General features: G+C 45.9%; 1 protein-coding gene across 1 annotated transcript; it reads right to left on the bottom strand.

Annotated features, from left to right (window-relative positions):
- Positions 1-4,220: 4,220 nt before the first annotated feature.
- LOC142682176 (vitelline membrane outer layer protein 1-like) lies at positions 4,221-24,752 on the bottom strand. The gene is made up of 3 exons (XM_075847302.1): positions 24,603-24,752; positions 17,645-17,757; positions 4,221-4,509 (listed from the first exon to the last, which is right to left on the bottom strand). The coding sequence occupies exons 1-3, from the start codon at positions 24,750-24,752 to the stop codon at positions 4,221-4,223; spliced, it is 552 nt and encodes a 183-aa protein (XP_075703417.1).
- Between the last annotated feature and the right edge of the window lie 1,869 nt (positions 24,753-26,621).

Genomic DNA, 26,621 nt, shown 5'->3' with positions numbered 1-26,621 from the left:
TTAAAATTGGGTCTTTTTGCAAGATGTGCCAATGTTTGCACATGATGTCCCTAATTTTTTTGTGTTCACTATTGTATTTTGTAATAAAATTGAACGAAAATTTATTGGTTTTTTCTTTACTTAATAATGCTTTTTTTGGCTCAGCTATTTTAACACAATCCAGTTGTTTTAGGTCTTTTGTTTTTTTATATGCATCAGATAGAAGAGTACAGGGATCATTTTTCTCTCTAAAACGTTTATAAATAATACGGCCTTGTATGTTAAAATCTGTATTTGATGTACAGTTTTTCCTGATACGCATGTATTGGCTGTAAGGTATGTTCTGGAGCCATTTGCGGTAGTGGCCGCTTTTGTAGTCTAGGTAGCTATTACTGTCCACTTGTTTAAAGTGGGTTCGTGTGATGACATTTTCTGTTGATTTAGTGATTACTAAGTCTAAAAATTGAATTTCTTTTTCCTGGATATTAAAAGTGAAACTAATGCCCCAGATATTATTGTTCAGGGACTGGCAGAATGATAGAGCAGAGGAGACGTCTCCCTTCCAAATAATAAAGAGGTCATCTATAAATCTCCTAAAAAAAGTCAAATGGGTGGTTGCCCACATGTGTTGCCATATATGTACCTCTTCAAACATACCCATAAAAATATTAGCATAGCTGGGTGCTACACGAGTCCCCATCGCTGTGCCTCTCGTTTGATGATATATTTCTTTGTCAAAAGTAAAAATATTATTTTTGAGAATGAATTCCATGCCTTTGATTAAAAATTCATTTTGTGGTGGTAAAAGCAGTGGATCTCTGTCTAATCTTATTTTTAAGTTTTTCAGACCTATCTCATGCTCGATGTTACTATATAAGGAGCTAACATCTAGAGTAATGAGAAGTGAGTTATCTGTCGTACTGATTGAACCAAGCTCTCTTATTAATTGTGCGGAATCTTTAACCCCTTAATGACCGGGCCATTTTGCACGTTAATGACCAAGGATTATTTCTTGTTTTTTCACGCTCGCATTCCAAGAGTCGTAACTTTTTTTTTATTCCGTCGACATAGCCGTATAAGGGCTTGTTTTTTGCGGGACGAGTTGTATTTTGTAATTGTACCATTTTTAGATGCTTATAATATATTGATTAAGTTTTATTAACTTTATTTTAGGAGAGTATTGAAAATAAGCAGCTATTCTAGCATTAATTTTCACGTTATAAATTTACGCCGTTTACTATGCAGCGTAAATAACATGTTAACTTTATTCTATGGGTCGGCACGATTACGGGGATACCAAATATGTAGAGGTTTTATATGTTTTTCCTACGTTTGCACAATAAAAAGCCTTTTAGAAAAAAATTACTTGTTTTTGCATCGCCGCGTTCCAAGAGGCGTAACGTTTTTATTTTTCCGTCGACGTGGCCGTATGTGGGCTTGATTTTTGCGGGACAATGTGTAGTTTTCATCAGTACTATTTTGGGGTACATAGGACTTATAGATTAACTTTTATTTTATTTTTTATGGGGGGAATGGGAGAAAAGAGAGAATTTTGCCGTTGTTTTTTTGGTTTTCTTTGGACGCCGTTTATCCGGCAGTTTAATTAATGTGTTCATTTTATTGGTCAAGTTGTTACGATCGCGGGGATACCATATATGTGTATGTGTGATTTGTTTTGACACTTTTTCTAAATAAAACCACTTTTTGGGCCAAAAAAGTAGTTTTATTTGACTTTGACTGTAATTTTTATTTTTTTTTCACAAACTTTATTTAACTGATTGTAATTTTTTTTGTGTCCCATCAGGGGACTTCACTATGCGATCTGTTGATCGCATATATAATGCTTTGGTATACTTAGTATACCGAAGCATTATTGCCTGTCAGTGTAAAACTGACAGGCAACCTGTTAGGTCATGCCTCTGGCATCGCCTAACAGGCAGTTGCGGAAGACAGACCTGGGGGTCTTTGTTAGACCCCCGGCTGTCATGGAAACCCGACGGCGACCCCCGATTTGTTTGCGGGGGCGCCGATCGGGTAACAGAGGGAGCTCCCTCCCTCTGTCAAACACATTAGATGCCGCTGTCACTATTGACAGCGGCATTTAATGGGTTAAACTGCCGGAATCGGAGCGTGCTTCGATTCCGGCCGTTGCAGCAGGAGCCATGCTGTGTATAACAGCCGTGCTCCTGCCGCTGATCGCATGGGTACGCTGTCAGTACCCGCGCGATCACAGGACGGATATATCCGTCCTCCTGCGCGAACTAGCAGCTGCTGAGGACGGATATATCCATCCTTCGGCGTTAAGGAGTTAAGGTAACTTGGGAATTCTAGAACATACTTTTGGAAAAGTATATCTAAATAATGGGATAAATGACAGGTCGGTGATTGGATTCCCGATATAATGGGTCTGCCCGGTGGTATTTTTGCATTTTTATGCATTTTAGGCAGATGATAAAAGAATGGCATGTTGATCTTAGAAGGTATTAAATAGTTTTTTTCTTTTGTGTTTAGTATTTTATTTAGAAAAGCCTGATTGATCAAATGTTTGAGTTTTTCTGTAATTGTAAATAGAGGATTATGTGTTAATTTTGTGTAATAATTCGTATCTGATAGAATCCTGGTGGCTTCAGACTGGTAATCTGTAGTATTTTGTATGACAATGCCACCACCTTTGTCTGCTGATCTAATGACTATATTTTTATTCTTTTTTAGATTTTTGAGGGCAGATATTTCATTTATGGTCAAATTGTTATTCTTAATTGTTTTATCTAGCTCTAGGCTTTCTAGATCAGTTGAAACTAAATGGTAGAATGTATTCACAAAATTTCCTTGACTACCTATTGGGTAAAATTTGGAGGGGGGTTTGAGTTCTGTGTGTGTGAAAGGATCAATTTGACTGTTTTCTAGGATTTCCTTTGTGTTCAGGGGGGTAATTTCATTAGATAATGTGGTTTTTGTGGCTAAAATTTCAAAGTGTCTGTGGAGTGTTAATTTTCTGGTAAATTTATGTAAGTCCAGAAATAGTTCAAACCCATTGCTTTTAGATGTGGGGCAAAAAGATAATCCTTTGTTTAGAAGGGTTAGTTCTGCACTATTCAGAATATGATTTGATAAGTTGAATATTGAACTGTATTCTAGATTCGGGGTTTGTATTAGAGTTTTTATTGTTTTTTTCCTCTTTTTGCCTCCCCTAGTTCCTCTGAAGCATTTTTTCTTTTTTTTGGATGAAAGAAATGTGTAATGGGGATTAGTGATTGTGTGTTTATGTCCTTTGGAAAAAGGAGTTGCTGTGAAGTAGATGGAATAGATTCATCTAATTGATCATTTGAAAAAACTGAGGTTAAAAATGGAACTGACATATTTGAGCCTTCTTTCGTATTATCTATAATAGTGCTTATAGATTTGACTGAGGGGTGGGATGGTTGAGATAATAATAAGTTATTTCTCTGATCAAACTCCGGTGATTTGTCCCAGTTTGGTAAAAGGGAATTTGACAATTTTTTACTCGAGTTGTTTGCTGTAGGAGAAATAGGTGGTGAATTATGAATGGTAAAGAGGGACATATCCAAAAGGTTCTCTGTTGGAGAGTTCGGTGTAGTAGGAAGGTGAAAATTTAATAGACTCTCTTTTGGTTGCTGGACCTCTGTAGAGTTATTGTATAAAGGGGTTTGCTTTGGTTTACTTTTTGGAGGAATTTTATACGATCTTTCTGTCTCAATTCTCTCATCTTGTATCCGATTTAGATTTCCCTGTTGTGGAGTGTTTTGTATAGGTGTTGTTTATTTTTTTTATTATATTTACTGTTAAGAAATAATCTGCGGGATTGCACAATTTCTAGTCTTTGATCTTGTGTTAGGGTACTAGTTCCTTGTTGTGGAGTGTTTTGTAGGAGGGGTTGAATTCTATAGGAATTTTTTCGGGGGTCTCTTTGTGTGAAATATCCCTGTGTGTTTTGTATTTCTTACATATAATTCACCCAGGGAAGATAGTCACTGATCTCTGAACACTGCAAACAGGGTCGGTCTTTGGGGTGTGCCACCAATGGTACATGTCACTCTGCTTTATAGTGATTACTATGCTGACCCTATAGGGGGCGTCACAGGTGCTATGTGGCACAGTACAACATATGATAGTTTAATAATAAAAAAACATGTATAAGTCTCTTTAATAATGGTAAGTTTATTACCAACATTTATAGGAATTTTATCTCATTCGGTTTGTGGCTGGTGAAGGGTGAAGAATTAACAACATTCAAACTGGACATCATTGAGAGCGGTGTCATCTCCACCTCTTTGATTTCCTTCTACTTTGGTTTTGATACCACAAATACCGTTTGTACAAACTCCACTCCATCCTCCGTATTCTCCCCAGGACATTCCCTCTCCAGTTAGAGTGCTGGAATCTGAACATTGCATCATCATGTTGTTGGCCGTTGTGTCATCTCCAGAACCCTGTCTTGGCTCAACTCGTAAGGAAAAGTTGATGAGATTCCCATTAGGACACCAATATATGTTAGTCCAGTCCCCCCACCTATGGAGAAAAGATAATTATTTAGAAAATTGTCCTTCCTTGTGGTCCCTAGAGGAGAAAAGCCACCAAACATTGACCATACGAAGTGGTGGCCACAGGACATGGGTCCAGCGACAATAAGGATAAGATTAGAGTAGAAGACTGCTAGAAGATCAATGAGAAGATCGAGAAGAAGACCGAAAAGAAGGTTCAAAGAGAATAGACAAAAAGATTGACAAGGAGAATATGGGACACTTTGGGAACTATTGGGACACTCGTCAGTAAAGGAGAATACATTTAAATGCTACAGATAAATAAAGCTTAATCCGAAAGCCCCATCCTACAACTACCAGCATGCAGCTGTCAGCAAACTGAAAGGCCATAGGTTGGAGACCACAGGCTTAAATGGGTATTCCAAAAACATTTATCCCCAATCCACTAGATAGGTGATACATCTTAGATTGGTGGTGGCCCGACTACTGGGGGTCAGAGTTATGTGCTCCTTTCCATAGACTTTATATGCAGCAGCAATAAACATGCTCGATCACCACTCTATTTAAACTCCTCCTTGCCACAGTTATGGCCATGGCCGGTCTTAGATACGTTCGACCAGTGCTGTCGCACAGGGCATAAGCTGCCACACTGCAAGAGGGGCGCCAGCGGGTGTGTATATCCCCGCGCCGTTGCAACTACCAGCGGGGATACACACTGGCTGCAGTCACCTTTCCACCCGGGCGCTTCTTCACTTAGTGTCCGTCACTACCGCTGTAGCAGCCATAGCGGCTGCTAGCGGCGACACTGGGCATGAGTGCGGTGGCAACGCTAGCAGCTGCTGCGGCTGCTATAGCGCTAGCGACGGCACTATAGCAGAGCAGGGAGGTATCTTCCTGCTCTGCTATCTACTAGCGCCACTGTAGCTCCCTGAAGGAGCGGAATCCCCATGTGGCCGGGGATTCCGCTCCTGGAGTGCTGCTTAATGTTTCTGTACATATATGGAAAGTGACATCAGGGGAAACTCCTGAAGCGGAATCCCCGGTCACAGCGTTGCAGACTCTATGACCGGGGATTCCACTCCAGGAGAAGCCAATGACACAGACGACAGGAGCTTCTCCTGGAGTGGAATCGACGGTCATAGCGTCTGCAACGCTGTGACCGGGGATTCCGCTTCAGGAGTTTTCCCGAATGTTACTGTCCATATATGGACAGAGACATCAAGCAGCGCTCCAGGAGCGGAATCCCCAGCCACAAGGGGATTCCACTCCTTCAGGGAGCTACAGTGGTGCTATCTATACTGGAAGGGGGGGGGGTTGCTATCTACAGGGGGGTTGTGGGCTGTGTGGCACTACCTACAAAGAAGGACAACTGTGCAGGAGCATACAAAATACCCAGCTTTCCTGGCTATCAAATAAATGTGTGGAAATAAACTAAGATATAACTTTTATTTAATCTAGAATCCAAGTCACTTGAAAAAGACTCCTGTGTTGAGCTGAAACGTCGTGTGTATATGGACCAATAAAGCACCTTTTTCTATTTTGCTTATACCTTGGAGTGCTGCCTGATTTTTCGATTCTACTACAGCAGGTCTGTTAGCCCTGACCTGGGCAGGTCAGCACCCACCTACGATTTATAAGACTGTGCGGCTGACATTGTATTTGGACTTTTTTATTTAATCTAACTAAAAGGATTAATCCTTTAGCTAGACTAACTAAAAGTTATATCTTAGTTTATTTCCACACATTTATTTGATAGCTGGGAAAGCTGGGTATTTTGTGTGCTCCTGCACAGTTGTCCTTTTTTGAATGTCTATTGCCCGCCAGCTATCAGGATCATTTCGTAGTCCTTGCACTACCTACAAGGGGGCTGTGGGCAGTGTGGCACTACCTACCAGGGGGCTGTGGGCTGTGTGGCACTACCAACCAGGGAGCAGTGTGCTGTGTGGCACTACCAACCAGGGGGCTGTGGGCAGTATGGCTCTACCTACCAGGGGGCTGTGGGCTGTGTGGCACTACCAACCAGGGGGCTGTGGGCTGTGTGGCACTACCAAACATGGGGCTGTGTGGCACTACCTACCAGGGGGCTGTGGGCTGTGTGGCACTACCTACCAGGGGGCTGTGGGCTGTGTGGCACTACCAAACATGGGGCTGTGTGGCACTACCTACCAGGGGGCTGTGGGCTGTGTGGCACTACCTACCAGGGGGCTGTGGGCTGTGTGGCACTACCAAACATGGGGCTGTGTGGCACTACCTACCAGGGGGCTGTGGGCTGTGTGGCACTACCTACCAGGGGGTTGTGTGGCTCTACCAACCAGGGGGCTGTGGGCTGTGTGGCACTACCAACCAGGGGGCTTTGGGGCACTACCAGCCAGGGGGCTGTGGGCAGTGTGGCACTACCTACCAGGGGGTTGTGGGCAGTGTGGCACTACCTACCAGGGGGCTGTGGGCTGTGTGGCACTACCAACCAGGGGGCTTTGGGCTGTGTGGCACTACCAACCAGGGGGCTGTGGGCTGTGTGGCACTACCAACCAGGGGGCTGTGGGCTGTGTGGCATTACCTACGAGGGGGATGTGTGGCTCTACCAACCAGGGGGCTGTGTGGCACTACCAACCAGGGGGCTTTGGGGCACTACCAACCAGGGGGCTGTGGGGCAGTACCAACCAGTGGGCTGTGTGGCACTACCAATAAGGGGGCTGTGGGCTGTGTGGCACTACCTACCAGGGGGCTGTGGGCTGTGTGGCTCTACCAACCAGGGGCCTGTGGGCTGTGTGGCACTACCAACCAGGGGGCTGTGGGCTGTGTGGCACCACCGACCAGGGGGCTTTGGGGCGCTACCAACCAGGGGACTGTGGGGCACTACCAACCAGTGGGCTGTGTGGAACTACCAACCAGGGGGCTGTGGGGCACTACCAACCAGGGGGCTTTGTGGCACTCCCTACCAGGGGGCTGTGTGGCACTCCCTAACAGGGTGTAACGTCTATGGCCAGGGGTCGTCGTTCAGACTTACCCCTTGATGATCATGGCCCATGGCCCGGCAATCTCTCTTCACGGCTTCCGCTCCCTCCTGGGAGATGCCGGCACTGTCTTCCGGGTCCTTAAAGGACCAGTATGCATCCAGCTGTCATCTATCAATTATCAGCCCAAATGGCTGCTGGACTACAATAAGGGTCTCTGCCCACTGGTTCCTTGCCTGAGCGTTGTTGTATACCTAAGTCTGTCTTGCAAATGGTCTCCCAGTGTTTTCCAGTTCCCAGTGTTACCTGTTCCTGCTGCCTGTACCCTGTATCCCGTGCTATCGTGTCTACAAGTGAAAGTCAAGTCGTGTCTTCCCGCTGCATCCGCGGCGTCACCTGCTGTGAAAGTCAAGTCGTGTCTTCCCGCTACTGTTTACATTGCCTCAGGTACCCATTCTGAACTATACATTGTTTTGTACCTTGTTGGCCAGCTGCTACTCTGCCACGCGGTACGGCCCAGTGGGTCCACACCCCGCGCCGTGACACAAGGGGATATGCTGACTTCCCTACAGGGGGCTGTGCGGCGCTCCCTACAGGGGGCTGTGTGGCGCACTCTAAAGGGGGCTGTGTGGCGCTATCTACAAGGGGGCTGTGTGGCACTATCTACAATGGGGCTGTGTGGCGCTATCTACAAGGGGGCTGTCTGGCGCTACCTACAAGGGGGCTGTCTGGCGCTACCTACAAGGGGGATGTCTGGTGCTACCCACAAGGGGGCTGTGTGGTGCTACCTACAAGGGGCTGTGTGATGCTATCTACAAGGGGGCTGTCTGGCGCTACCTACAAGGGGGCTGTCTGGCGCTACCTACAAGGGGGCTGTCTGATGCTACCCACAAGGGGGCTGTGTGGTGATACCTACAAGGGTCTGTGTGGTGCTACCTACAAGGGGGCTGTCTGGCGCTACCTACAAGGGGCTGTGTGGCGCTACGCACAAGGGGCTGTGTGGCGCTACCCACAAGGAGCTGTGTGGCGCTACCTACAAGGGGCTGTGTGGCGCTACCTACAGGGGGAATCTGTGAGTGGTGGGCTGATGGTCATTTTACTGAGAGTGGGGGGCTGATGGTCTTCAAGTGGTTTCCGCCTCTGCCCTCCAATTGAAATTAATAGGAGGCAGAAAATACCTGCGGCGCTCGTTTGGAGCTTTTTTTCCTGCGTCTTTTGCATTCGCTTCAACAGCTTAAGAAAAAAACACAAAAAACAACGCTGTCAGTTGCTGAGGAATTTTGAGGCAGATTTTTTTTTGCCTTACAAAAAACGTGTGTGAACATACCCTACGAGTGTAGTGCTTATTCTTAGCCGTTTTCTGTCTTTCTCAAAACAATTTTTGGTAGGCGGGCCCTGAGGAAATTTTATTTTTCCAGTGCTGCTTCGAGTCCGAAAAGGTTGGGAAACACTGTACTAGGCTACAGGGTCCCATCATGGAGCAGCTAAGTTCGTCATGGGAACGGGGCCTAGGTGAGTACAATTTTTATTTTTGCTTGGGTGCACTGTCTACAAGGGGAGGTGGGGGACTGTAAGGCACTGTCTACAAGGGGGAGGTGGGGGGACCTGTATGGTACGATCTACAAAAAGGAGGTGGGGGATTATGGCACTGTCTACAGGGAGGCAATATGGCAAAATCTACAGGGGGTCACTATACTGTGTGGGGGCCACTAAGCGAACATTATACTGTGTAGGGGTACTACAGGTGGCATAATACTGTGGGCACAATTAGAGGAAAAAATACTCGGTCCTTGAAGGGGTTGTAATATATTATATTATTAAATATTATTATTATACTGTATGGGAGCACTAAAGGGGCATTATAATTTTTTTATGGGGCATTTTTTTTAATGATGTGGTGGGGCACCGAAAGATTATTTCGCACAGGGCGGCATCTATCCTAGGGCCGTGCCTGGTTATAGCAAGGGGTGAGACCGGGGTCCCCAGTTCTAGCAAATGATGGGGTCCCAGCAATGGAGGATCATCATATGGGCGGTTTGGGCGGCATGTGGCGCTAACTGCATAGGGGGTGTGGTGCTATCTACAAGGATGGGTGTGTGACACTATCTACAAGGAGGGTGGTGTGTCGCTATCTACAGGGTGGGTGTGCCACTATCTACAGGGGGCTTTGTGTGGCACTATCTACAAGGGGGGCTGTTTGGAACTATCTACAGGGGAATTCTGCACGATCTACAAGTAGGGGTGTGTGGCACTATCTACAAGGGGGCTGTGTGGCACTATCTACAAGGAGGGGTGTGTGGCACTATCTACGAGGGGGTTGTTTGGCACTATCTACAAGGGGGTGCTGTGTGTCGCTATCTACAAGGGAGTGTTTGGTACTATCTACAAGGAGGGATGTGTGGCACTGTCTACAAGGGGGCTGTGTGGCACTGCCTACAAGGGGGCTATGTGGCACTATCTACAGGGGAATGTGGCACTATCTACAAGGGGGCTGTGTGTCGCTATCTACAGGGCGCGTGTGACACTCTCTACAGGGGGCTTTGTGTGGCACTATCTATAAGGAGGACTATGTGGCAATATCTATGTAAAGGGTTTGCCAGACACAGGTTCTGTGTCGACGCCCGGGGTTAATCAGCCTTCATCAGCTCTAAGGTCTGCTAGAGTGACGCGATTTGTTACCACTCAGGCTGGCAGGCTGAGGAGAGGGAGAACCTATGACAGCCTGGCCTGACGGTGCTGCTCCCGCCCTTGGTCTATTTATACCCTCACTTGCAGCTTGTTCCTTGCCTGTGATTGTCTTGTTTCCTGGCTCTGCGATTCCTGCTATTTACCTGATTGACCGCTGTTTCATATTGACCCTGGCTTGACTGACGATTCTCCTGCTCTGATTTTGCTACTACGTACTCTCCTGGTTTGACTTGGCTCTTTCACTACTGCCTGTTGCTCACGGTATTGCCGTGGCCAACTGCCCCAACTACCCCCTTTGCTTCTGTGTGCCCTTGTCTTGTGTTGTCTGTCTTGCACTTACTGAGCGTAGGGACCATCGCCCAGGTGTACGCCGTTGCTTAGGACGGGCCGTGCAAGTAGAGCAGGTAGATTAGGGCTCACCTGTCCGTCTCCCTACCCCGATTCATTATATAATCACAGGCCCTATACCTGACTCGACTATGGACCCCCTTGAGGCCCTGGCTCAGCAAATGCAAGGTCTCTCCCTACAAGTCCAAGACCTGGCTCAGAGGTTCAACCAGCGTGATGCTACCATGGTAGTGCCCTTCAACTCACCTCTTGAACCCCACCTCAAGTTGCCTGACCGGTTCTCAGGGGACCGGAAGACATTTTTCTCTTTTCGGGAGAGTTGTAGACTCTATTTCCGATTAAGGCCCCACTTAAGCCAGCGAGTGGGTATAATTAGGCCAGCGAGTGGGTATAATTAGGTCCCGGCTCCAGGACGGCCCCCAGAAATGGGCCTTCTCCTTGGCTCCTGACGCCCCCGAACTTTCTTCTGTTGACCTTTTTTTTCTTCTGCTTTCGGGCTCATCTATGACGGGACTGACAAGACTGCCTTTGCCGAGAGTCAGCTGGTGACCTTATGTCAGGGTAAGAGACCCATTGAGGAGTAGTGTTCTGACTTTAGGAAGTGGTGTGTAGCTTCTCGGTGGAATGATCCTGCCTTGAGGTTCCAGTTTAGATTGGGTCTGTCGAACGCCCTGAAAGACCTGGTAGTTAGCTATCCCACTTCAGACTCTCTAAATCAGGCTATGGCTTTAGCAATTCGTCTTGACCGACGTCTCAGGGAACGACAACTTGAACGCTCTGGCGCCTTCACCTCTGGCTCCCCTATGATGGCTCCAGAGGTTCCGTTGCTTCGTTCTTCCACGGAGAACTCGGATGAACAGATGCAACTCGGGGTCTATGTGTCTCTCCAACAACGTAGAGGGTTCCGCAGGAAGAATGATCCTTGCTTCTACTGTAGGGATGACAAGCATCAAGTGAACGACTGTCCCAGGCGCAAGAATAAGCAGCCGGAAAGACTTCGGGGAGGTCGCTTGGGCGCACAGGTATTTCCCGTAAATATGAAGCCTAAAAAAATCTTGCTTCCCTTTCAGGTCTCTTTTGATGGAAGGTCTGCCACCGGCAGTGTCTTCGTGGATTCAGGGTCTGCTGCTAACATTATGTCTGTGGAATTTGCTATGTCTCTAGCTATGCCATTAATTGATTTGCCTAAACCTGTCCCGGTAGTGGGTATAGATTCCACTCCACTTGCTAATGGTTATTTTATGCAGCATACCCCTGTTTTTGAACTCATTGTTGGCTCCATTCATTCGGAGCAGTGTTCTGTGTTTGTGATGCAGGGGTTATCGTCCGATTTGATTTTAGGCCTTCCTTGGTTGCATATGCATAATCCCACTTTTAACTAGAATACTGGTGATCTTACTAAATGGGGTAATGAATGCACGACGTCATGTTTTTCTATTAATTTGGTTTGTCTTGTTGAGGAGGTGAACACTCTACCTAAGTTTATTCAGGACTTCGCCGATATCTTTTCGAAAAAGGCCTCCGAAGAGTTACCTCCTCATAGAGATTACGATTGCGCAATCGATCTGGTACCCGGAGCTAAGCTCCCTAAAGGTAGGATATTTAATCTCTCTTGTCCTGAACGTGAAGCCATGAAAGAATATATCCAGGAAATCCTGGCCAAGGGTTACATTCGCCCCTCTACTTCTCCGGCAGGTGCTGGCTTCTTCTTCGTAGGGAAGAAGGATGGTGGTCTTAGGCCATGCATCGATTACCGAAATTTAAATAAAATCACTGTGAGGAACAATATACCCTTTCTTTGATTCCTGATCTCTTCAATCAGGTTCAGGGGGCACAATGGTTCTCTAAGTTTGATCTTCGGGGGGCTTATAACCTGATCCGGATCTTAGAAGGGGATTAGTGGAAGACTGCGTTTAACACACCCGAAGGTCATTTCGAATATCTCGTCATGCCCTTTGGGTTGTGTAATGCTCCCGCGGTCTTCCAGAATTTCGTAAATGAGATTTTAAGAGACTATCTGGGGGTATTTCTTGTAGTGTACCTTGATGATATACTGGTGTTTTCCAAGGACTGGTCCTCCCACATTGAGCATGTCAGGAAGGTGTTCCAGGCCCTTCGGGAAAAAGAACTCGAAAAATGTGTGTTTGGGGTGCAGGAGATTCCATTTTTGGGTCAAATCCTCACTCCTAATGAATTCCGCATGGACCCTGCCAAGGTTCAGGCTGTGACAGAATGGGTCCGCCCTGCCTCCCTGAAGGCCTTACAATGTTTCCTGGGGTTTGCTAATTATTACAGGAGATTTATTGCTAACTTCTCGGTCATCGCTAAGCCTCTCACGGACCTCACTCGTAAAGGTGCTGATCTCCTCCACTGGCCTCCGGAGGCGGTCCAGGCTTTTGAGATCCTTAAGAGGTGCTTTGTCTCTGCCCCAGTGCTGATTCAGCCAAACCAAATGGAGCCATTCATCGTGGAGGTTGACGTCTCCGAGGTGGGAGTGGATTCTGTCTTGTCCCAGGGTACTAGGTCTCTCACCCATCTCCGTCCCTGTGCCTACTTCTCCAGGAAGTTCTCCTCCACTGAGAGAAACTATGACGTTGGCAACCGCAAACTCTTAGCCATTAAACGGGCATTTGAAGAGTGGCGCCACTTCCTGGAGGGGACTAGACACCAGGTAATGGTCTTTACTGACCACAAGAATCTGGTTCTCCTAGAATCTGCCCGGAGGTTAAACCCGAGACAAGCTCGATGGGCGTTGTTTTTTACGAGATTCAATTTTGTGGTCACCTGGGCTGAGTCTAAAAATCTTTAAGGTTGATGCTCTGTCGCGTAGCTTCATGGCCAGTCCTCCTCCTGAGGAGGATCCTGCTTGTATTTTGCCACAAGTTATAATCATATCCTTTGTGGATTGTGACTTAGTCTCCGAAATTACGGCTGATCAAGGTTCTGCTCCCAAGAACCTTCCTGAGAACAAGCTGTTTGTTCCCCCAGCAATTCCGGCTAAGGTTGCTCAGGGAAAATCATGACTCTGCACTATCTGGCCATCCAGGCATTCTGGGTACCAACCACCTCATTTCTAGAACCTATTGGTTGCCTGGGTCGCTTAAAGACGTTAAGGCCTACGTTGCCGCTTGTGAAATTTGTGCTAGGTCTAAGACTCCCAGGTCCCGACCTGCGGGCTTACTATGTTCAAGGGGGGCTGTGTGTCGCTATCTACAAGGGGGCATGTGGAACTATCTACAAGGAGGCGTGTTTGGTACTATCTACAAGAAGGGCTGTGTGGCACTGTCTACAAGGGGCTGTGTGGCACTGCCTACAAGGGGGCTTTCTGGCATGATCTACAGTGGAATGTGGCACTATCTTCAAGGAGGGGTGTGTGGCACTATCTACAATGGGGCTGTGTGTCGCTATCTACAGGGCTCGTGTGGCACTCTCCACAGGGGCTTTGTGTGGCACTATCTATAAGAATGGCTGTGTGGCACTATCTACAGGGAAATTTGGCACTATCTACAAGGAGGGGTGTGTGGCACTATCTAAAATGGGGGACTGTGTTTCACTATCTACAGGGTGTGTGTGTCACTATCTACAGGGGGCTTTGTGTGGCACTATCTACAAGGGGGCTGTGTGTGCACTTTCTACAGGGGAATGCTGCACTGTCTACAAGTATGGGTGTGTGGCACTATCTACAATAGGGCTGTGTGGTACTGTCTACAAGGGGCTGTGTGACACTATCTACATTCGAATGTGACACTATCTACAAGGACGGGTGCGCGGCACTATCTACAAAGGCTGTGTGTCGCTATTTACAGTGTGGGTTTGGCACTATCTACAGGGGGCTTTGTGTTGCACTATCTACAAGGAGGGCTGTGTGGCACTATCTATAGAATGTGGCACTATCTACAAGGAGCGGTTTGTGGCAATATCTACAGGGGAATTTTTGTGGCACTATCTACAAGAGGGGCCGTGTGGCACTATCTACAGGGGAATGTGGCACTATTTACAAGTAGGGGTGTGTGGCACTATCTTTAAGGGGACTGTGTGGCACTATCTATAAGTAGGGGTGTGTGGCACTATCTACAAAGATGACTGAGTGTCACTGTCATGTCCGTGGCTGCCGGCCATCAGGTTCTCTCTCCCCCTTACGGCCGCCACCATGGGTCGGCGAGCGCTGGCCCCAGTCTCTTCCTCAGGAGAGCCAGCGCTCTCTTCCACACACCTCGACCGGATTCCGTAGGGTGGGCGCGCACGCTCGTGTCCGCTCTTAAAGGGGCAGCGCGCTCACAGGATTTTAATGAAGTATCAGCCCATGAGTGCCCTGGACTATAAGAAGGGTTCAGCCCCTTGCTTCGATGCCTGAGTGTTGTTGTTGTACCCTAAGTTTGTCTATGCGATGGTCTCCTAGTGTTTTCCAGTGTTCCTGTTCCTGTTACCTGTATCCAATGCTATCCTGGTCTTGTGCTGTGCTGAGCCAATGTCGTGCTGTGCTGTATACCACGCCTGTCCTGTTTCACCACGCCTGACGTCTGCCTGCTGCCTATTCAAAGCCGAGCCTGTATTGCTACTATCCGAGCTGCCACAGGTACCCTATATGAACTATAGACTTTAACCTGCGCCCTGTTGGCCAGCTGCCATACCGCCAAGGCGGTACAGCCCAGTGGGTCCACGAACCCAATGTGACAGTCACTTTCTACATGGGGGGTGTGGGGCACTATATACAAGGGGGAGTGTGGCACTATCTACAAGGGGCTTGTGGCACTATCTACAAGGGAGTGTGTGTATAGCACTATCTACTAGTGGGGTGTGTAGAGCTATCTACAAGAGGGGGATATTTGTTATTTCACCATATAGTCTCATTAGCCCCAGTTATACAATCTGTTTTAGTCAGGCACATGTGAAAAACAAAAATGACACCTCATCGATTGGTAGAGAAATTAAACATGGCGAGGGGAAAGAAGATGTCGGGAAAGAAGTTGTGGGGGGGGGGGGGGGTGTGCCAAACTGAATCTTTTCCCCGGGTGCTGGAGAACATAGCTGCACCTCTGACTATTGAATACAACATTTTGGATGCATATACACCACATATACAGTAAAGGAAATAAGGATTTGATCCCTTGCTGATTTTGTAAGTTTGCCCACTGTCAAAGACATGAAGAGTCTAGAATTTTTAGGCTAGGTTAATTTTACCAGTGAGAGATAGATTATATAAAAAAAAAAAAAGAAAATCACATTGTCAAAATTATATATATTTATTTGCATTGTGCACAGAGAAATAAGTATTTGATCCCTTTGGCAAACAAGACTTAATACTTGGTGGCAAAACCCTTGTTGGCAAGCACAGTAGTCAGACGTTTTTGTAGTTGATGATGAGGTTTGCACACATGTTAGATGAATTTTGGTCCACTCCTCTTTGCAGATCATCTGTAAATCATTAAGATTTCGAGGCTGTCGCTTGGCAACTCGGATCTTCAGCTCCCTCCATAAGTTTTCGATGGGATTAAGGTCTGGAGACTGGCTAGGCCACTCCATGACCTTAATGTCCTACTTTTTGAGCCACTCCTTTGTTGCCTTGACTGTATGTTTCGGGTCATTGTCGTGCTGGAAGACCCAGCCACGAGCCATTTTTAATGTCCTGGTGGAGGGAAGGAGGTTGTCACTCAGAAATTGACGGTACATGGCTCCATCCATTCTCCCATTGATGCGGTGAAGTAGTCCTGTGCCCTTAGCAGAGAAACACCCTCAAAACATAATGTTTCCACCTCCATGCTTGACAGTGGGGACGGTGTTCTTTGGGTCATAGGCAGCATTTCTCTTCCTCCAAACACGGCGAGTTGAGTTAATGCCAAAGAGCTAAATTTTAGTCATCTGACCACAGCACCTTCTCCCAATCACTGTCAGAATCATCCAGATGTTCATTTGCAAACTTCAGACGGGCCTGTACATGTGCCTTCTTGAGCAGGGGGACCTTGCGGGCACTGCAGGATTTTAATCCATTACGGCGTAATGTGTTACCAATGGTTTTCTTGGTGACTGTGGTCCCAGCTGCCTTGAGATCATTAACAAGTTCCCCCCATGTAGTTTTCGGCTGAGCTCTCACCTTCCTCAGGATCAAGGATACCCCACGAGGTGAGATTTTGCATGGAGCCCCAGATCGATGTCGATTGACAGTCACTTTGTATGTCTTCCATTTTCTTACTATTGCACCAACAGTTGTCTCCTTCTCACCCAGCGTCTTACTTATGGTTTTGTAGCCCATTCCAGCCTTGTGCAGGTCTATGATCTTGTCCCTGACATCCTTAGAAAGCTCTTTGGTCTTGCCCATGTTGTGGAGGTTAGAGTCAGACTGATTCATTGAGTCTGTGGACAGGAGTCTTTTATACGGGTGACCATGTAAGAGCTGTCTATAATGCAGGCACCAAGTTGATTTGGAGCGTGTAACTGGTCTGGAGGAGGCTGAACTCTTAATGGTTGGTAGGGGATCAAATACTTATTTCTCTCTGCACAATGCAAATAAATATATATAGTTTTGACTATGTAATTTTTTTTTATTTTTTTTTATATAATCTATCTCTCACTGGTAAAATTAACCTAGCCTAAAAATTCTAGACTGTTCATGACTTTGACAGTGGGCAAACTTACAAAATCAGCAAGGGATCAAATACTTATTTCCTTCACTGTACTCACATACAAATATATACTGTATATACATATGGTGGCAGGGATCTGATTGGCGCCGGCAGGTCGGCTGTGATCATTTAGCTTTGCGCAGTAATATTATACCCGACAATTAGACTGTAACTTTTTCACTTGGACATAGCTGGCGTCTATTGTATATTAATATTATGTGGCTGAGGATGCTGAAGCGTATAGGTGGCGGCATTGATAGCAACGTCCTGACACATGCAGCAGATGGCGACAATATTATAAAACAATCTCATCCCCAAATACATAATGTAGGTCTTTATATTTACTTATATTATACAAATCCTCATTGGACACAGTTACAGCCGATCAGCCGATCACTGGATCAGGTATGGCACTACTTATATTCTACGCTGAATTATTAGGATTTCTGGAGTGTTGGTTGCCAGATTAGAGATATTTTATTGTATCATGTGATTTAGCACATTCTCTAATCACGTGACCCCCGAGACAGGATCTGTTACCAGTCGAACTTACTCGGAAACTGTCGAGGTGATCGTGTTTATGGGAGTTCTGCTTCCAGGCTGACAACAATATAGTTTGATTCCATTCAGCGCTGTATCATCTCCAGATCCCTGAAAACGTTCCACCTATAAATAGAGACATCTCATGAGGTTACGGGACATCTAAAAAATTCTTATACCTTACTATTAAAATACAGGGCACATATTCCCATACCTGTAATCATAAAGGACAACACAATGCAAACAATTCTAAATCACTTTATTAATGTATCAAAAATACAAAGTACAAAACAACATCTCAATATCATGTGCGCGCAAAACACGAGGCACGAAGACACCATCCAAAAAAAAAAACTACTGCTGCCAAATCACTGTAGGGTCGGGTTCACACGTAAGTGGATGAGATTTGAACAAATGCTTTGTAAATGCTGAGCGGAAAAATACACTCAGAAATTGACCTGTGGTGTGGTTTTTCAATCCACTTCATGTCAATTGTATTTGCGTATTTGCTGATTTTTTGTTGCGGTTTTTCTCATTGAATTCAATGGTAAAACCTGCAACAAATAACAGATGTTGCATAGCTGCCAACATTTGAATTTTTTTCCCAGGGACATTTAGGGTGTGGTATATTTTGTGGGTGTGTCTTATGGGTGTGTGGTTTATCCGGAAGGTGTGGCTAGCGGGCGTGGCTTTTCAGAATTTCTGCATACAAAAAAACAAACAAAATGTCTGCACTTATTTGGCTGACAACTACTATGGTGGCCGGTATGTTTCTGGTTATCTGGTTGTTTACAGGCAGGTGATGTTTCACTTTATCACTAGGGCTAGGTGATACGTGCTGACCACTACTGGTAGCGTAAAAACCAGCGTAGATAGTGCCACACTCAGTGCCCCTTGTAGATGGTGCTCCACACTGCCCCCAGTATATATTGCCGCACACTGCTCCCTGTAGATATTGCACCCACTGCTCCCTGTAGATTTTGCCACACACTACTCCCTGTATATGATGCCACAGTGCCCCCTGTATATAGAACCACATGGCCCCCCTGTAGATGCCACACAGACCCGCTGTAGATGATGCCACACACACTCCCTGTAGATGATGCCACACACAACCCCTTTACATGCCGCACAGACCCCCTGTAGATGATGCCACACCCCCTTTAGATGATGCCACACACACCCCCTTTAGATGATGCCACACACACAGCCCCCTGTAGGTGATTCCACATAACCTTGCTTTACATGCCACACAGACCCCTTGTAGATAATGCCACACTAACCCCTTGGAGATGATGACACACACCCCCCGTAGATGATGGCACACACCCTGTGTAGAAGATACCGCACACACCCCATGTAGATAATGCCACACACCTCAATGTAGATAGTGCCACATACTCCCCTGTAGATAGTGCCACATACACCCCCTATAGTTAGTGCCACATACTCCCCCTGTAGATAGTGCCACATACCCCACCTGTAGATAGCGCCACATGCTCCACCTGTAGATAGCCCTCACCCTGCTCTCTGTAGATAGAGCCATTTTGGCTCCCTGGAATAGCGAAATCCCCGGCCAGGCGTCGGCAATGCTCTGGTCGGGGATATTGCTGCAGGAGGTGCCCCTGACGTCACTACTCTTATATGCTATAATACTTCGGCCGGGAATCGGGAGCTCCAGGAGGAGCCCGAAATTCATTGTCCATATGTGTGCAGTGACGTTGTCAGTGGCTCCCTCTATGAGCGGATGCCCTGGCTAGTCGTCAGCAATGATCTGTCTGGTAATTCAGCTGCAGGAGGTGCCCCTGACGTCACTGCCCTGAGGACGCAGATACAATTCAATGTTACAGTTGCGGGGACAGTAATTTGCCGGGACTGTCAGTTGGCAAGTGTGGATGTTGCGATTTTTGGGGCAGAAAAGCTTCAATTCCGTCGCAAAAATCACAAAAATAAATCTCATACTTAATCCAAATTCTGTGCTTCTTCGTCCAGGCCATCTGCCTGGGGTGATGTTTCATCCCATGTGACCACTGCAGCCAATCACATGCTATAGTGGTCACACGGGATGAAATGTAATCCCAGGAGGCCAGACTCCAGAACGCGTTGTTATGGCTAAAGGTAAGAAGGAATTTTTTTTCTTTTTCACGTGAAGTTTTCCACTGTGGACTTTCCAGATGAAAAACTGCTCCATAATTTGGTGCGGTTTTTCGTCTGGAATTCCCTACCGCAACCAGGGCGGATAAGCTGTGTGCTTTTACGCTGCGTATCCGCCCTGTGTGAACATAGCCTATAAGAAAAAAATCAATTACACTAATTCACTAGTAGTAATGGTGACACTATAATACCAGATATATAGAATAACTGTATATAGAATTCACTTAAAAAATAGAGTGTAAAAATACTAAAAACAATGCAAAAATATCTGAAATGTGGCAGATTTACTGAGAAATGCACCAAATGTATCCTTTTTAGTTTTAGTTTTCTCCGTCCACTTTTGTTTTAGCTTAATTTGCGTCAGAATTTTAAGCCAGATCTTTGGCACATTTTGGTCATATTCTAAGCCACACCCCCTTCCATTAAGCCTGCCCTTTCTGAACTTATTTTTACGTTTCTAGAGAGATGCAAACATCTGTTGTAAAATGAAAAAATTGCACCAAATTGCCCCAAATTGTGGCACAGTTTTCGATTCATTTTAGGCACAGACACATAAGTAAATCTACCCCAATGTGTCTGGATGGAAAACAACACTTTAAAGGCCCAATGTGCTAAAGGGCATGTAAAGCTAACGAACAAAAAACAGCAAAAAGATCATAAATAAACCCAGATAATCCATGAGGAAGTAAAACCACAATGTCCAAAGAGCAGGAGCTGAACAGAAAACCGCATGAGGCGCGTTTTGCCTTTAACTGGCTTCGTCCAAAGGCTGTACATGAGTAAGAAAGAGTCCGGGTTAATAAAGCAATGGTGGCCAAGCAAGAATCTCATTGTACACCTGTATATAGTTTGGCGTTACCTGGGTGATGTTATGTCGATGGCACATGGTCACCCAAAGGAGAAACAAGGGATCCCACCACGTGACGCGTCCTTCACAAAAATTGGACGGATCCCCGTGAAGGACAAATTTCAGGAGAAAGTCGTTGCGGCCCCTGGACGTTAGCAGTTCAGACATACACACTACCACGTCGCTGAATTCGAAAAACAGTCAGTACCATACAAGTCCGTGTGCATCTTACGTGGAGATGGGTTTGGAAGCGAAGAATGCCCCACATGAAACTGGTGATGATACCAGATATAGTGATGACGCCATCCACAAGAGGCGACGCATATATAGTTAATACATACCTAAATAATGCTTCCACACAGTGCCCAAAAAATATGCCATAAAAAATCTAAATAATACCGCCATAAAGTGTACAACTGATAGTTACATATAATGCCCATATATTCCCCACAAAATGCAAAAATAGTCTGCTTCTCTTCAGAGCTGTGTTATCTTCAGATATCTGGGGACCCTCCACCTAAAAATAGAGACATCTCACGAGCATAAGGAACATTAAAAAATTGTTATACAGGGCTGGATTTATAGAAAATAGGGCCATGGGCAACAAGCAATGTATGTGCTCCTTCATTTGCCATTTTTATTTTTGTGATTTCAAAATCTGCATGTACATTTCATATACGCAATGCCCCCACAGTTCCCAAAACTTAAGCTGTACAATGTCTAAATAATACCTCCATAACATATTCAAATAATACTCTTATAGTGCCCATATAACACTGGGTTTTATATAAAAAAATAACATTTTGAGATACAGCTTCTAGGTATCTTGGGTCAAAAGCCAAATCCATCAGGATTAACAAAGCCTAATGTAAAACTTGTTCAAAATAAAATAAAACATTGATTTATTTAAAAAAAAATTGCCTTCAAAGATTTACATAGCCATTAATGCAATGAAACTGCCCTAAGGTATTTAAAATAATACTGCCATACAATGCCTGAATAATAATGGGGTTAATGCTAAAGTCCTTGGTGGTCTAGGGCAGTGAAGGGGTTATTGTTAAAGTCCCAGGATTTCTAAGACAGTGATGTTATTGGTAAAGTCATTGGTGTTCTATGGCAGAGAATGGGTTATTGGTAAAGTCCTTGGTGGTCTATGGCAGATAATGGGTTATTGGTAAAGTCCTTGGTGGTCTTGGGCAGAGAAGGGGGTTATTAGTAAAGTCCTTGGGGTCCTAGGGTAGTGAAGTTATTGGTAAAGTCCTTGGTGGTCTATGGCAGGGAATGGGTTATTGGTAAGTCATTGGTGGTCTAGGGCAGAGAAGGGGGTTATTAGTAAAGTCCTTGGTGGTCTATGGCAGAGAATGGGTTATTGGTAAAGTCCTTGTGGTCTTGGGCAGAGAAGGGGGTTATTAGTAAAGTCCTTGGGGTCCTAGGGTAGTGAAGTTATTGGTAAAGTCCTTGGTGGTCTATGGCAGGGAATGGGTTATTGGTAAGTCATTGGTGGTCTAGGGCAGAGAAGGGGGTTATTAGTAAAGTCCTTGGGGGTCTAGGACAGTGAAGTTATTGGTAAAGTCCTTGGTGGTCTATGGCAGATAATGGGTTATTGGTAAAGTCCTTGGTGGTCTAGGGCATGAGAAGGGGAATATTAATAAAGTCCTTTGGGGGCCTTGGGCAGTGAAGTTATTGGTAAAGTCCTGGGTGGTCTATGGCAGGGAATGGGTTATTGGTAAGTCCTTGGTGGTCTATGGCAGAAAGGGGGTTATTGGTAATGTCTTTGGGGGTCTAGGACAGTGAAATTATTGTTAAAGTCCTTGGTTATCTATGGCAGACAAGATGTCATTGGTAAAGTCCTTGGTGGTATAGCACAGTGAATCTGTTATTGGTAAACTCCCTGGTGGGGTAGGGCAGTTAAGGTTTTTTGGGTTAAAGATGATACTCATTTGTTCTGATTCTTGCTATACCAGGAACCCAAACATGGCCGCCCGATTACATTCATCTTCCCCAAGTTCCTCTGTACTGATCATAGAGATCAGCGCTTAGTGTCAAGGAGATAGTAGTGGAGCAGAATATCTTTCTGCTCCAATTGTAAGGGGGGTTATATACCCAAGTTAGAGAGAAATGTTGGTGTACATGGTTTATTGTATTTTGGGCCCTCTGTGGCATTGTAAAGTATGCAAGTATAATGGTGCACTATACCTTTAAGATGTGCTGTTGTTTACTGTTATCTGCTGGATTTGTGTATTTTCCCCACTAGGTGGTGTCCAGTCAGTAGTGAGTCCAGCCACTGTAATGACATCATTGGAGAAGGAGTGGTCACTCTGGCCATGTATATATTGCACTGTGTATAGTAGGTGCTGACGTTATGTTTATTTAACTCTGTTCCTTTGCGGGTCTAGCAAGGAATGGTTGGCTTGCTGACCCTATCTAAATTGTAGGCACTCGGATGCACAGTCTGGCGCTGTTTTATAGGTAGAGCTTAGCACCAGGGTGGAGCTTAACGCAACATCTTTGAGTAACGGCAGTAAGTGTTATAAAATATTAAAAAAGATTATTCACATTTTAAATTCCCTACCCCTTACAGTGCCGACGTTTGCATGGTCCCCGTCGGTCCGGCAGCAATGTTGCCACGTACATAATTTACGTGACCACAGCAGCCAATCGAGGCCCGTAATTGACCACTGGGATGTGTGTGTGACACTATCTACAGAGGGCACTGTGTGGGGCACTATCTACACAAGGCACTGTGTATCCCTATCTACAGATGACACTGTGTGGGGCACTAGCCACAGATGGCACTTTGTTTGGCACTGTCTACATTGGACACTGTGTGTGGCACTTTTTACAAGGGGCATTCTATGCGGCACTGTCTGCAGGGGTTACTGTGTGTGAAACTTTCTACAGGGGGGAAATGTGTGTGGCATTTTCTACAGGGAGCACCGTGTGTGTCACTTTTTATAGGGGGCATTGTGTGGCACTATCTACAGGTGGCACTATGTCGCATTGTCTACAGGGGACTTTGTGTGTGACACTGTCTGACACTGTCTACCGTGGGCATTGTGTGTTCAATGTCTACAGGGGGTACTGCGAGTGGCACTGTCTACAGAGGCACTATGTGTGGCACTGTTTGTATGGGGCAAAGCCTATGGTACTATTTTCATGTGGTACTGGGTGTGAGCCAATAGTATTTAGGAGGCAGTGTGGGGAGGGGATCTGCTCAATATTAATCTAAAAGGCATTAAAACTCCAATTGTAAAAAACACTCTCCGTGTGAAGCTACTGCCCCAAACCACAAAGCATTTTTATGCATGTCAAGCAGGTCGTTATTTTTGGGTTGGAAATGTAGCAACCCGAAGGAGGACGCTGCTGTCAGAAATAGACATGTCAGCTATACTGGTTGGGACTCTGACAGGGCTGGAAATTTTTCCAGATCAAGAGAAACTGACAGAGGGTCTAGGACTCCAAGCTAGGCAGTGACCGGAGGACATAGAGAGCGGCTGGTAGGACCCACCGGATAGAGACTGGAACTGAGGAGCCTACACGAGAATTGTCAGAATCGGGCTAGGCTGCATTCATCGTTGTGCTTGTAGTGGCAGCAGTTCCTAAAGAATGAGCAGTAAGTGAGGTGGCAGCTTACATTGTATGGAAAGCTAGCTAGGCAATTAGGAAACATTCAAGTGAGTCAGAAAGAGGTGTACCTGCCGTGACCAGCATAGTGCAAGACTTTAGGTATAGCTGGTCCCAAATAGGAGCTATAAAGGCCTGTGGATCAGCAGGTTTCTCCTGGGGAGCCAGTTCTCACAGGCCACCTAGGAAATAAGGGTGCGGGGCAATTGATTTGGAAGAATGTAAGTCCTCATAGACATAGCTTCATGAAAGAGGACAAGAAATGAAGGGCAGAAGATTACCTCCAACAGAAAACGGGCAAAAACATGATAGCAAAGTAATTTAATTAGACAGAAAGTTGACTTACCTTCAAGCTGAATCCTCTGGCACTGGACCCAGAAGTACATGTTTCTACAGTGCCCCAATAACCCCAAAGCCCACCATTACCAACGGAAATAAACCAACTACTGGTCAATGTTGCTTGTATAAGAACAAACACTACAACTAAGGTCACCATCTTATGAAAAGGGAAGAAGATCTCCTTAAGGAAAATGGTTCCAAGAACTCTCTGGGCAGCCTGTATTTATAGCCCCGACCTCCTATTGTTAAATTTCACGTGCGATAGATGGATGGTTTCACCATGTTAGGTCGTTATGACATTATTCTTCACAGTTACGACCTGGTATTTTGCTTAGATGTAAATCTGAAATCCACAAACAAAGACGAGAGGATAAGCAGGCAAACATCTCACAATAGGAGACATTGAATACATTTTTAGTCTAAGGTCAGATATGAGGAATATAGTTGGAAACACAATGGTGAAAATTGCCTCTAGGACATCAAAGGTATCTGCATCCTGCGTGACTGGATTTTTAGAAACAGATCCCTTTCCTTATGTTTATATATAAAATGTCGTTTAGGTTTGCATGAAGATAAAATGTGAACCAGGTCTTTGTTGATATGTTGGGTAGCTTTGAAACTCCTGATCCATGACCGTCAGTGCCTCCAGCCGTCATCGCAAAGAGTTTTACAATGGGGCTGGCATGTGAAGAGCGCACAGAGAACTAGACGCCATATCTAAGATGGCTTCACTGTCAGGTCTAGGTGAAGATACTAATCCTAGGCTTACGTTAACCCTTTTTCAGAATTGTGTTTTAACTCTTGATTCACATGTTGGACTCCTCATCAGCATTACTTCCTACTGTACTTCATACCCGAGTGTGCTTAAACATCATTACTAAATGATTTGATCATCTTTTTACTTTACTGAAATATCCCCTATTATATAGCATACAAGTGGCATAACTATAGGGTCACAGTGGTCAAGTTGATCCGCATCATGTCACAATGCGTGGTGTGGACCCACTGGGTCGTACCGCGTAGCGGGATGGCAGCTGGCCAAACAGGTAAAGTACAGAGTCAATAGTTCAGAGAGAATACCTGAAGCAATGTAGACAGTAGCAAGGCAGGCACGTCTGGGACCAGGAGGCGGGTAGACGTCAGGTGTGGCGTAGCAGGACAGACGTGGAAAGCAGCACAATATGGCAACAGCTCAGGACGGCACTAGAACAGGATAGCACGGAAACAGGATACAGGAACAGGGTACACTGGGAAACTGGAAGACACTAGGAGACCATTAGCACAACAAACTTCGGGTAACAAACAACGCTCTGGCAAGGAAGAAGAGGGCAGAGCCCTGTTTAAAGCCCAGAGCATCCTGGGATAGATTGCAGACTTCCTGCAATATGCGCGCACTGGTCCTTTAAGACCGTGCGGGCGCGCGCCCTCCTGGAGCCAGTCTCTGTATCCGAAAGTGAGTGAAGGTGCCTCACAGGGGAACGACGCTGCACAAAAGTTGGATGTCCCTAGCCACGGCCGTCGAGGGGTAAGTCAGAACGACGGGCCGTGGCCATAGACATTACAGTATCCCCCTCTTACGCCCCCTCTTCTTGGGACAAGAGCGGGAGAGAAACTTCCTCATGAGGACAGAAGCATCGCTGTTCTCCTCTGGCTCCCAAGACCTGTCTTCTAGACCGAAAGCCCTCCGATTCACTAAATAAAATGTCCTCCTCCCACCTTCTTGGTGGCCAGAATCACCCTTACTTCAAAAATCCCAGATGAGCAGTCAGGGACCACTGCGGAATTAGGAGTCCTGGAGTAGCGGTTCAGGACCACGGCTTCAGCAAGGAGACATGGAAGAAGTTAGGAATCTTAAGGGTAGGAGGCAGCTGCAGCTTTCAAGATACCGGGTTGATTTCTAGCAGGATTCTGAAGGGTCCGAGGAACCTAGGGGCAAATTTGCACGACGGCACCCTCAGACGGATATTCCTTGAAGACAACCAGACTTTAGTCCCCGGAAGAAACTGTGGAGGAGCCCATCTTCTTG

This window comes from Rhinoderma darwinii, assembly GCF_050947455.1.
Source record: "Rhinoderma darwinii isolate aRhiDar2 chromosome 3 unlocalized genomic scaffold, aRhiDar2.hap1 SUPER_3_unloc_11, whole genome shotgun sequence".
NCBI classification, from domain to species: Eukaryota; Metazoa; Chordata; class Amphibia; order Anura; family Rhinodermatidae; genus Rhinoderma; species Rhinoderma darwinii.
This window is presented reverse-complemented; position numbering and strand designations above follow the sequence as displayed.

Bases quoted from the DNA above. Each gene is read 5' to 3' on its own strand.
- LOC142682176 (XM_075847302.1), bottom strand. From the start codon at position 24,752: ATGGTGACCTTAGTTGTAGTGTTTGTTCTTATACAAGCAACATTGACC. The intron at 17,758-24,602 runs GTAAGTCAACTT...CTCTATTTATAG, and splicing joins CCAGAGGATTCAGCTTGAAG to GTGGAACGTTTTCAGGGATC. The intron at 4,510-17,644 runs GTAAGTTCGACT...TTTTCTCCATAG, and splicing joins ATCACCTCGACAGTTTCCGA to GTGGGGGGACTGGACTAACA.